Here is a 12,411-nt window from a genome sequence, read left to right on the forward strand (position 1 = left end):
TTAAATGTTTGTGATGTGGCAGTACTTTTTTTAAATAAATAAATAAATAATAATCATGGTAATTATTTTAAACAATTAGATTTGACCATCAAAATAGCCCGCTCAATTAGGCATGGCAAAACGCAGCTCCAGTGGCGCAATTGGTTAGCGCACGGTACTTATAAGGCAGTGATCGTGTGAGGAATGCCGGGGTTGTGAGTTCGAGCCTCACCTGGAGCATTTTTTTTAAGAAACTGATCTAATTTTGATATAATTACTACTTAATATAATATTTAAATTGTTAGTAATTACCAAAAAGAAATTAAGATATCCAGAAACTGACACGTTTCCTCAATTCGTAGAAGTAATTAAAGTTGCATATGACTGGAACCTTGAAATGTCAAACGATGACTTCCAAACTACAGGGAACGGGGTTCGTTTCCGTAATCAAAATGAAATAGATACTTTAAAGTGGATGTTATATGGGAAACTAATCTTAAAAATATCTACCGTTTTCACCTGCAAAAACGAAACTGTATTTCCTCAATTCTTAATGCATAAAACGCATTTTATGTTTGAAATTTTCAAAAATAAGTATTTAATCAAATTCTACAGCAATTCTCGCTCAAAGGTCTGGTGCTGCAAAGCTGACGTTTTTCTAAGAAGAATTTATGGAGCGAATCGGAATCATTTTCGAAGTCGACACAGCAATAAATTGATAAGCAAAAGTGTTCCGGAAACATTATTAAGTTAGTAAATGAGTAATAAATGCTTGATAATAGTAATATATTATTATTATTTCAACAGCTCGAAATGTAATATTTCCGCACGTACAAGCGATACACCATACGTAAATTTAGAAACTTTAGTATTTCTAAGCAATGTTGTCAGATGATTAGAACTTTGGAGCATAGTTAAATCGAACAGTTTCGCATACCTACATTTAAAAATTTAATACTCATATTGAAATTAGCGGCCAACCTCGTTACTGTTATAGTTTTTTTTTATTGTGAAACAATCATGACTGAGGCTGCCGTGATTTATCACAATTAAATCTTCGAACGACTTCAATATGGACGACGCGATTTACATTGCCATGTCGTACCTATGTGATCTTCGCTAACCGCATAACACCAGACCCTGAGTTATATTGCTTATAAGTAGAAGAAAAAAAAATTGCAGTATAAAGTATAGTAGTAGTAGTGGTAGTATAAAGTATAATTATAAGTAAATTGGCCTTGAAGAAACAAAACACTGATTAAGATGTCGGACTTATATAATTTTAAATAATGAAATGAATTATCAAAATCTTAGGAGGATTAAAACACAATATTAATGTAACAAATAGTATAATTAGTCATTCAATACATTAAATCTAGCTATGGCTACATTGTAGTCCGTGGCAGCTAAACATTCACCAGAATGGGGAACTTGCATCAATATTTCAAACAAAAATTATTCTAAGTCAAATAGTCTTTTTACTAAATACTGAAATTATAAACTTAATTTAGAACAACAATTTTCAGTGACGTAATTTCTATTACAGACATTTTGTTTGAAATTAAATTTTCTATGAGTCGTCATTTTGACAATGCATAATAATAATATCCTGAGTACTAATAATATCCTGATGGTTATAGGTAATAAACCCGAATGTGCTGTTTTGAGACACTGGGTTCATATACATACCCATATACCAGGTGCCTCAAAGCAGCGCAGATTTATGAATTAAATGTTTAAATGTTTTAATTGCTAATTTTAATTTTAATTTTACTAACATAGTTCTAAGTATTATTCTACTTACAACATATGGACTTAAGAGGGTCTGAATTAAATGAATTTTATTTTATAATAGTTTCATAACATCACATAGGTAAGTCATACCTACAATTTTTAATGTAAATATCATTTCAAATTCGTTTTTAAATACACTGGTAAAACTACCAGGCGTCATTCAAGTTATTTATTAGAAAAGTTACGAAAACATTATTGGAATGGTTCGCACAAAAAAACAATATTAATTCGGAATGGAAAGGAAATTTATTTAATATAAACGATACAAGCGTGTATAGATTTCACCTACTACACCTACAGTCGCTCATTTCGCGCCTCATGCAGCAGTTGTGTGTGCAGAAGATCACAAAACATTTCACCAGAGTTCTTTTCACGTCAACCACTCACAACAAGGCAAACATATTAAGGTGTTATACATGACATATGAAGTGCTTCATTTGGTGGGTATAATTATGAATTTTCCAGGAAGCTTGAAAGTATTTTCGATCCTATCAATATTCTTTCGTGGTGGTATTGTAAATGTAAAGCGTTGAGTTCATGTTTTAAGGAGTGACGTCACATTAAATTGACGCAACTTTGTGTGAGGTTTCAGCTTATGGTTTTCGTTGATCAAACGAAAATTATTAAGGCACCTAAAAAAACTAAACTGTGCAAATTCCCCAATGGTAGCCCTTACAATTCGTTAACTTAAAATTATATCGTGCCTCCAAACATTCATTTAAGTTGTGCACAGATACACGGCGTTATAAATACGTGAACATTAAAATCGAAGTATCGTAGGAAAATCACTTAACCAATTCAGGGGGTAATGGGCCATTGTGCACAAAAAAACATGCGTGATTTTTGCCGGCTGACACTGTAGTTGTACATACAATTTTACAATGAACATTTTTGAAATTATACTTCTTTTAGTGTATTTATCAAATTACGCGCGCCGATTTAACCCATAATTAAAGTTTTGGCGCGTTTGGGTAGACCGATCAGTGTCATCATAACGTGTGACGAATAATTATTTCTTTGTAATTATTGTTTAACGGGATTTTGCGCTATTTTTATATGTATAATTTTATATTTCATTAATAAATGAATTGCGAGTGTTATCTTGGTAAATAATTCGGTCAGATCAAGTACAGCTTGAGACGTGCGTACACACACTATTTATTTGAATAAATTCCCGTAACAAACAAAAACTCAGTTTTAACCATGACAACGGTAATAATTAAAATATGTTGTGGAGCTTTTGGCAAAAATTAAGTCGGTAGGATTGGTGATTCATAATACGATAGTACTAAAATATTCATATCACATTCTACAATTTTTTTTGAAAAGTAAAACGGTTCAAAATCGTGACTCATGTTTTTCATTGAGTTCACACGAATTATGAACTTACTAAAATAATAATTCATGCTTATTTTAGTAAATGAATATTTTCCGTTCACTTTAGGTTAATAGTTTATATCGACGCTTGAAAGGCAAATGTGACTAAGTGACAATGCGTGAACTTTATAGTAGACTAATTATTTAAAGTTGAAATACCTGAAAATAAAATTTATTTTAACGAATCTATCTGTAGTAGAATCTAGATAGTAGCTGTAGGATTGAAATGATTTTAAAAGACCTAGAAATATTTTTTTTTTGCGCATCGAATATGGTCATTGCCTATCATTTATGTACCAAGCAGTTATTGTCGCTTAGTCACGTTTGCCTTTCAAGCGTCGATATGTTTTGTCTTCGAGAACAATAGCATTACATCCTGTATGTAACATATGCGTACACTGCCAGCCGCGAACACTTGAAAACAACATAACCTATATACCTACGTTATTTGGAAAAACGGAAAACGCCAATATGATATTTTCCTACAATTAATTGTTTCCGCGCCATATTACAAACGTACTAAATAATAATCAACAAATTAGCAATAAAAAATAAAAAAAAACATACCTACGACGAACATTGTCACTGTTATTTATTAAAAAGAAATTAACGTAATTTTACTTATGAACACATTACCTGGTAAATAGATTTATTTTGTTTAGTGCAAGACATACAATCACAATTTATACTATTTTTTTAAAATAGAATAAGCCTATCGAGTCGCCAAAATAATTGAAAGGCGTATCATTAACACACGCGACAAAATGTAAGCACATAGAGATATCGATTAACGCGGAAAGTGAGCAGGCACATCACTCGTTATTTCTAGTGATGATTATTAATAAGTCAATTGTTGTAACCACAGATGTCCATCTATAAACAGCAAGGTATTTGTTGGAAGACTCACCGAAATAGCGCCACTAGTATAGGAAGTGGAAATGATATGAATATCGCAGTTTTAAACAGTGAAGTGTGCTGGGTTGACATTTTTTATATATTTCGTGACTTGTTTAGTTACCTACAAAATATTCAGTATTTAAAATCTCAACTATTTATTTTTATTACTATTTACGTAGGAAGTGTTTTTTTTCCTTCTTAATTTTGTATCAAAATCTAATCGTTTATGGCCCTGTTTTTGAAATTACTACTATGGCGCCACTATAATTGGCTCCGTTTTAACGGACACTTTTGAATACACTGAGATGGTGCTCCTAATGCCGGCTTTTGACTATGGGATATAATAAAATATATATTACATCTTGAGATATAGTATTTTATAGTTCGTCATACATATTGTTACGAGACCGCTCACACTGTGCTATGATATATATTACACCCAGACTATAAATATATTTTCGACCAAATATGCGATATTTTTTTTTTTTTTTTATTGCTTAGATGGGTGGACGAGCTCACAGCCCACCTGGTGTTAAGTAGTTACTGGAGCCCATAGACATCCACAACGTAAATGCGCCACCCACCTTGAGATATAAGTTCTAAGGTCTCAAGTAAGTTACAACGGCTGCCCCACCCTTCAAACCGAAACGCATTACTGCTTCACGGCAGAAATAGGCAGGGTGGTGGTACCCACCCGCGCGGACTCACAAGAGGTCCTACCACCAGTTGAAGGAGTATATTTTACCTCATGTCCCCCGATACCGCGTCTCCCCCTGCCTCGCCCTCTGAGTGGTGATGTTCGTGTGCAGACGTGTTAGCTGATGACGTGTTTTGAATGTTATATATCTTACAGTGTGAACAGTAATCGCGGGATGTAATATATATAGCTCAAGATATATTACATCCCATAATCAAAAGCCGGCTTTACTTCTACCCTCAATAACCAAAGAGTGAAGATGCAGCATAGTAGGATATTTTACTATGTTAAAAATGCACCAAAAATATTAAGTTACAATATATCTAAATAATCTCTGAAAATATCCTACATTTAAAAAGTGCTGCAAAGTTGTGAATCAAAATTATAGAGGGTAGAATAGAACTAGGCACTCTTGTGAAACTTAAATTACAAGTGTTCCTGGACTACCTTAATGGGCCAAATAAAATACATAAAGGTGTTAATTACAGCAATTATTTTGGTTATTCGAATGTAAGAGTGAAAGGTAGCATTGAAATATATACCAAATTACAATGTACCATAACGAACATTTTTTCCAGTGAATCCGTAAAACCATTTTTTTCATTACTAAGGTTTACACCTTTTTCGCTATTTTCGCCATCAAGATTTTTAATACTTTTCCGAATTTATAAACAAAGTGGAAAAAACTTTTCATATTTTTCAATCGAGCACAAAGTCACTGTATGTATACCAGTATGGTAATGTTTCTACAATTTTTATAAATCAGAATAAATCAAAATAAATTAGAAGAATTCATCAAGAACTGAGTATGTTCTACTATCTAGGTCTCTAGGATATGATTTCAATTTCTAAATATAAAAATTCATGCACGGCAGTAAATGGCTTGACAGAATATTAGGCGAACAATAGTTAAATGAAAATATTAATCAAATATTGAATAAAAACTTCTCTCATATCATTGGACATAACACTCTCTAAAAACAATAGCATTTTGAATTTTTCATGCATAATTTCAAGGATATTAGCTAATTAGCTTAATATTGACTAAGGAAACTAAAACAAAAATGTGTTACATGTATGTTAGCATGTGCGTTCTTAGGACAAAAATAAGACATTTATTAGTCTCTAACAACAGCATGCTTTATTTGGGTCATAATTAAATTTATCAAATAGCTTGATAAATAAGGATTGTTTTTGTTATTTTGGGTCTTTTAATATATAATTATTAAAGTAATTAAAAATAATTTAAATACACCGTGATTTTTGCGAGGCGATGATTGAAACAAATTAATATTTTAAACAATTTTATTTAACATTCATATTTTTTCTTTCGTCACTCACGACCACAAAACTTCGCACTGTATGGGTCTCGCTTGAACAAAGGGAAAATCTATTAAGGAACAAAAATATAATAGTATTTCAAAGCTATTAGCTTTAAATAGACACCACTCCATATTTATCGAGGACCCGCAAACGATAAATCAAAACTCCATGTGTTTTTATCTAAAACTTCGAAAAACTACAAAATTTAAAATATACTGTTCTCACACAAAATAAATGAAATATATTCCTTGGTTGTGATTTTGTGTAAAAACCACTTCCATATTCGTTCTATTGATTTTTACCCACAAAAAGCAAAGACAATATATGTAAGCATGAGTTGTGTTTAAATTTAATGTCAGAATGCTAAACATGTTGTACTGAGTTACCATCAAAAGTCACGTCTGGTATATTATTCCTATTTTAACATATTGCAATCCCAATGAAAATAATATAATTATACGCTTAATAATTACGCCATGCGTATTCAGCTACGATTCTACGTACGCTTGAAGCTAATTTTGTACACGTACTGCCCATAATACTGTTGTGGTAGGTGCATGTGTGTACGTAACCGTTTGCCATAACAGTTGACATTTATCGGAACTGTCAAATGTTTTTTTTTAATCACGGTGTATTAAAATCCAATATTTCTCAGACACTGAACAGGTCGCCGGCGGAGGGAAGGGGCGCGAGGCCTCCGGTTACGTCCGGCAAGCGAGACACGTCAGGGAGGTTCTCAATATGATGCTTCACTTCGGCTTTGACTGCATATATTTTTTGGAGTTTCACATTGTATTCCTGAAAAATAAATCAAACAGCTTGTTCCCATAGTAATGACTCACGATCACCACAATTCTAAACCTTTAGACTTTTTATTGCAAAAGCTTAACTCAGTGTCATGAGTTACTATGGTCATAAGTATTTTATTAATAAAAGTGGGGTAGCCGAGAAATTAGTACACACACTTTACTAATAAGTCTCAATGTCACAGAAGTGAGTGCACAGAAATGTATACGGTACAAACTCGATAGGAAACGCTTACTTAGTTTAGTCAATACAAGCATTTGTTTCTGTTAATGCATTGACGAGTGAACGATCTTACGACCCATCAGGTGTTAAGTAGTTACCAGGGCCCATAGACATAAAACCAAAATAATACTGTGTATGAACTATAATCATGATGATATCATGATTTAAGATCCTATCCATAGGGAACCTTTTAAAATTAAAATTGTCTATTTTCCTTGTGCTATTTTTAGATATACAGCAAATACATTTTATGAGTAAAATAAACCAGGCTTCCTTAAATTTCGTTAAAAAGCTCAAGTCTGATTTTGGAAGGTGAAAACGAGAATACAATATTTAGATAGGTACTTTTACTCGAAACTACAACCGTCACTTTCATGCATTATTCATAGAGGATTGAAAATGGTGATGTATCATAATTATCCGGAAATTATTCTCCTAAATTCTCAGCTCTTACATTTCTTTCAAAGGGATTATTAATATGTATTCCTGTTAATGTGTATAAGAGCATAATTATTATGATAGATTTAGCTTCGATAATATGGAACTAAAGTTATATTCATATTTTTTTTTATTTTTTTTTTATTGCGTAGATGGGTGGACGAGCTCACAGCCCACCTGATGTTAAGTGGTTACTGGAGCCCATAGACATCTACAACGTAGACGCGCCACCCACCTTGAGATACAAGTTCTAAAATCTCAGTATAGTTACAACGGCTACCCCACCCTTCAAACCGAAACGCATTACTGCTTCACGGCAGAAATAAGCAGGGCGGTGGTACCTATCCGCGCGGACTCACAAGAGGTCCTACCACCAGTAATTACGCAAATTATAATTTTGCGGGTTTGATTTTTATTACACGATGTTATTCCTTCACCGTGGAAGTCAATCGTGAACATTTGTTGAGTACATATTTCATTAGAAAAATTGGTACCCGCCTGCGGGATTCGAACACCGGTGCATCGCTTCAACACGAATGCACCGGACGTCTTATCCTTTAGGCCACGACGACTTCAACAACAATATATAACTAAAGATACATATAGAAATATTTGTAACCAGTAAGATGAGCTCCCACTTGCACGTGTGCTAACTAGGTCTAATATTCATTTATTCAGATAACGAAACATGTTCATTGTCATCTTTGTATTACTGGAGCAAATTGAAAGATATTATTGCCTTAATAGGCAGACAAGCTTATAGCCCTCCACATGCTCACCTTCAGTAGAATGTAGTTTGGTGATAAAACAGAGATGAAAACAACAAACAATTCCACAAAGCACTCCCCATGGCATATACAATACAATTCACGGAGAGCGCCGAAGCCCCTCTGTAAACCCAGAGATTCTAAATCATCTGTTCATTCTTATTTGTATTAACGAATAACAAACAAATACTTGAAATATTATGTTGCAAATTTCAGTGAAATTTGTGCAAAAAGTGAGATGTTGAAATATTAAGTTAGGAATGGCAATGTCTCTCAATGTTTTTTTTTTTTCTAAAAATTATGTGTAGGTAGGTAATGTAGGTAGTGCATTCATACATGCTCCTAGCTGCTAATAACATAACAGGCATTGTGTAACATTGCAGTTAAGCAGGTTAATAATCTCCAAACATGAGCTCATTATCAGAAAAACAGTTATCTTACCTCTAATCTAGTTTCTGCCTGTTTAGCAAGGTCTCGCTGTGCTTGTGCAAAGTCCCTTAACATTCCAGCCACTTTCCTTCTCTTCTCCAATTCTTCAGTTAGCCTCAAGTTATACTCAGCTAGTAACTCTACTGCTGAATTCACTACTGCACTTAGGCTCAGGGCAGATTCTTTATCTGAAATAATTTCAATAGTAAATTTGGTAGTTGAATTCATTAGTGTATTATCTAGACTGCTTCATATCTGAATATAATTCAAATTTATGTCTTTTAAAGCTTTTCTAATCTTTACAAGTAAACTGAACTGAAAATATGTAATTTAATTAAATGAATTGAATGTAAAAATAGGAAATTTACCTTCTAATTTAGATAATAACTGAACTTCAGAGACCTCAGGAGGCAGAGATGCAATACGTTCTCTGACAGCTTCATCACTGGATGCACTTGATTCTAATTCTAAAAGAGCCTGGAAGTAATAAAAAGAATAGAAAGAAGTTAAGAGCCGTTTAGATGATAGAGTTACTGAAGTCGAATATGTTACTTGAATTTATTTGATCTTTCTTAAAGATCAAATTCTCTTCAATGGGGGACACAATCACCTCACTATTCATTATTGATTTTTGAAATAAATAAAACTTAGGTTTTTTTTTTAATAACATATCACTAATGTTTCCATCATGGTGGTCACCAACCCTATCCCGTTATATTTTGCCAACCAGATCCTTATCCTACAGCCAGTAAAGCAAGCCTGAACCAGAAGATAATTCAAGTATTTTTTATTATTGTATATGTAGTGAGTTTATATTACTATTGTTATATAATTTAATTTATATTTGCAAAAGGACAAGACTTGAGTTTTTTGCAGTCTGCTGTGGTAAAGTCACTTTGATTTAAAAGCAATTATGAAAGGCTGTCTTATATGGAAAAAACCTTTGCTTCTTTAATTTATTTTTAGTGAAAATTACCTTAATCAACTCTTCAGGCTCTGGTGGGTCTCCAGGAGGTGTTTTAGGACTCAACGTCGTATGGGTTTCTATTTGCCCGTCAACTTCAACTTTTGTCTCGCTTCTTCTTCGTTCAGTCTTAGATCTAGATTCTATTTTATGTTTTTTGGTAGACTCCTTAAGTTCTGTATCAGTCGATTTACGTTTGCTAACTTTGCTCGGAGTGACGGGTGCTTCGATGCCAGCAACTAAAGTTACATTTAAGTTAATTCACAAGTTTACTTGAACTTCTCATAAATGAGTATTTGACAGTATATAAAACTGTGTTTGCACACAAACAAACATCAATTAAGTTTTAATTAATGAGTGCTAGTTTATTTTTTATGAAGATCTGTAAAAAAACTCATGGCTCGTCTAGTGTTAAGTGGTTGCAGGAGTACATAGATAACTCAATGTAAATAAAAATGTTAAGTTGTAGTCACAATTCTAATGTACATTAACTGTTCTACTCTTCAAAACCGAATGCGTGACTATTTTAGTGCAGAAATAGACAAGATGTTATCTATGCCTATGCGAGCATATAATATGCCCCACCACCAGCATTTACACAAATGTACAAATTATGCAATTTTATTTTTATTACACAATATACTTCCTTCATCATGGCTGATGTTACTAAACACCCAAATATTTTCTTAAAATAACTTGCCCTCCCTGACAGATTTCAACACCAAATAATTGCCTCGCTTGATATAGATACTTTAGGTAACTTATTCTTAAGCCACAAAGACTTCAAAACTGTTCTTGGTATTTTATAAAATGGGTGTTATCATTTCATGGTTCAGTAAAATGTACACTTATATGTTTTCACTAATTTAATGACATTGCACATAATTTTGTAATGGCGTCTAGTGGTAAGAGGTTATCAGAGTCCATAGAGATAACATAAATACCATCATCTTCTTTGTGACATATGCTTGGTGTCATTTGTATTTTACAGAATCATACCAAAATCTTTTATATATTATTTTTTTGTAATAATTTGATATATCGATAAAGAACTCCATTCAGACACCACAAGTAAATAAGAGCGGTAAACCTAAAAATAACAATGAGAAGGTAACAATTCATTACTTACTGGCATCTTTAAAGTCCTTAATTTTTTCTGCATCATATACACCTCTTTCTTCCCATATCTTCAATATTCTATGCAAGGAATGCTTTGTTTTAGATTCCATTCCAGTTTTGGCCATATGTTGAAATGATTCTACAAGAACTTCCCCAAACTCCTTTCCATATTCAGGTCCCTTTTTCTTACTGTTTTGTATTACATCATTAGCAAGATACATGAATGTGAGTTGTTTACTGTCTTTGGCTGTTGAAAAGTTTAATTTGATTTCTTTAATTTACAGTTGAACTAGAAAAATCGAATTGCCGTCTATATTTCTTATTGTGTGACTTGTAAGCATTTTGATAACGCTCATATTGAAATAAGCAAAACAAAAATAAAGCTAACGAAAAAATCGACAGAGATCACATTATATTTTGGCAGTTTCTGCATATGAGGTTTGTTATTGCAATGCATGACAAGAAAACACGTTGAAACTAAGTATACTGCGGTTATTCCATCTAAGTTTGTCGATTGATACAAAATATTTTTAATTCTAATTTTCTTCAATGAAAACTTTACATAATGGAGTTTATGTGATTTTGTCTGGAGCAAAGACAGCAGTAAAGATTCAGTAGTCTCGCAATCAGGCAAATAATCAGGACGGTAGTCTAGATTATTCTAAAACTTGGTTACGAAATGGTTAATCGTTTTGCGGTGCATTATTTAACATGAGGTGAAATACTGAATAAATAATTAAAAGCTAATCCCATTTAATTATGCCATTTAAAACACTGTTTATGTAGGAAGTTCTTTACCTTTAAGTAATTCTTTTAGCCAAGTTTTAACAACGGCAGCGTGGTGTTTTCTATGATGAATTAACCACAAAGATAATGTTTGAATACTTTGTTGACTAGAATTTAAATCTTGAAGTTTCCGCACCAATGCATTTTCAGTAAATCCAGCCATAGTTTATCAGTCAGTCTTTATTAAAATCAAAATAATAACCAAGAATCACAAATAGCACTTAGGTATAGCCGTTTAACGCCATATTGTACTTGTATTTTGATGTTTGTAAATTGTCAGCTGTCAAATTAAGTTTTAACTTTTTTCAGTGCATTAAAATTTATGGCTCTTCTAGACAATCTAATATTATTAGACAAGCTAATAATCTTCGAAGAACCTCTTTATGAAAAAGCAGTATTTATTGATACTTCAATACACTTTTTTGAATAAGTCCACCGATAGCGTCTCTTTTACACAATTCCACAGAACCAAACACTAATAGACTTCGGCACTTGAAACGTTTAATCTTTTACTATATTTAAAAAGTTTAAATTGAAAAAAATTAACAACTCATCGATATGACTCTTTAACGTGAAGACGAGATATGAGGTTTATTGAGGTATTACTGGTGGTAGGACCTCTTGTGAGTCCGCGCGGGTGGGTACCACCACCCTGCCTATTTCTGCCGTGAAGCAGTAATGCGTTTCGGTTTGAAGGGTGGGGCAGCCGTTGTAACTATACCTGAGACCTTAGAACTTATATCTCAAGGTGGGTGGCGCATTTACGTTGTGGATGTCTATGGGCTCCAGTAACCACTTAACACCAGGTGGGC

The 12,411-nt window shown here is 33.0% G+C and overlaps 1 protein-coding gene and 1 non-coding gene across 2 annotated transcripts; one reads left to right on the forward strand and one right to left on the reverse strand.

Moving 5' to 3' along the window:
- The first annotated feature begins 125 nt into the window (after positions 1 to 125).
- On the forward strand, positions 126 to 219 carry TRNAI-UAU (transfer RNA isoleucine (anticodon UAU)). The gene is made up of 2 exons: positions 126 to 163; positions 184 to 219. It is a non-coding gene; the product is annotated as a tRNA-Ile (tRNA).
- Positions 220 to 6,035: 5,816 nt separating this feature from the next.
- LOC114242275 (regulation of nuclear pre-mRNA domain-containing protein 1B) lies at positions 6,036 to 12,064 on the reverse strand. The gene is made up of 6 exons (XM_028173376.2): positions 11,612 to 12,064; positions 10,824 to 11,060; positions 9,707 to 9,933; positions 9,099 to 9,207; positions 8,743 to 8,918; positions 6,036 to 6,865 (listed from the first exon to the last, which is right to left on the reverse strand). The coding sequence occupies exons 1-6, from the start codon at positions 11,760 to 11,762 to the stop codon at positions 6,719 to 6,721; spliced, it is 1,047 nt and encodes a 348-aa protein (XP_028029177.2). The 5' UTR covers positions 11,763 to 12,064; the 3' UTR covers positions 6,036 to 6,718.
- Positions 12,065 to 12,411: the final 347 nt, after the last annotated feature.

This window comes from Bombyx mandarina, chromosome 11, assembly GCF_030267445.1.
Source record: "Bombyx mandarina strain Sakado chromosome 11, ASM3026744v2".
Taxonomy (NCBI): domain Eukaryota; kingdom Metazoa; phylum Arthropoda; class Insecta; order Lepidoptera; family Bombycidae; genus Bombyx; species Bombyx mandarina.

What these genes read in the sequence shown, in the direction of transcription:
- LOC114242275 (XM_028173376.2), bottom strand. Translation starts at nt 11,762, where the DNA reads ATGGCTGGATTTACTGAAAATGCATTGGTGCGGAAACTTCAAGATTTA. An exon ending in TAAGGACTTTAAAGATGCCA is followed by an intron (nt 9,934 to 10,823) that starts GTAAGTAATGAA and finishes ATGTAACTTTAG; the next exon opens with TTGCTGGCATCGAAGCACCC. An exon ending in GTTATTATCTAAATTAGAAG is followed by an intron (nt 8,919 to 9,098) that starts GTAAATTTCCTA and finishes AAATTATTTCAG; the next exon opens with ATAAAGAATCTGCCCTGAGC.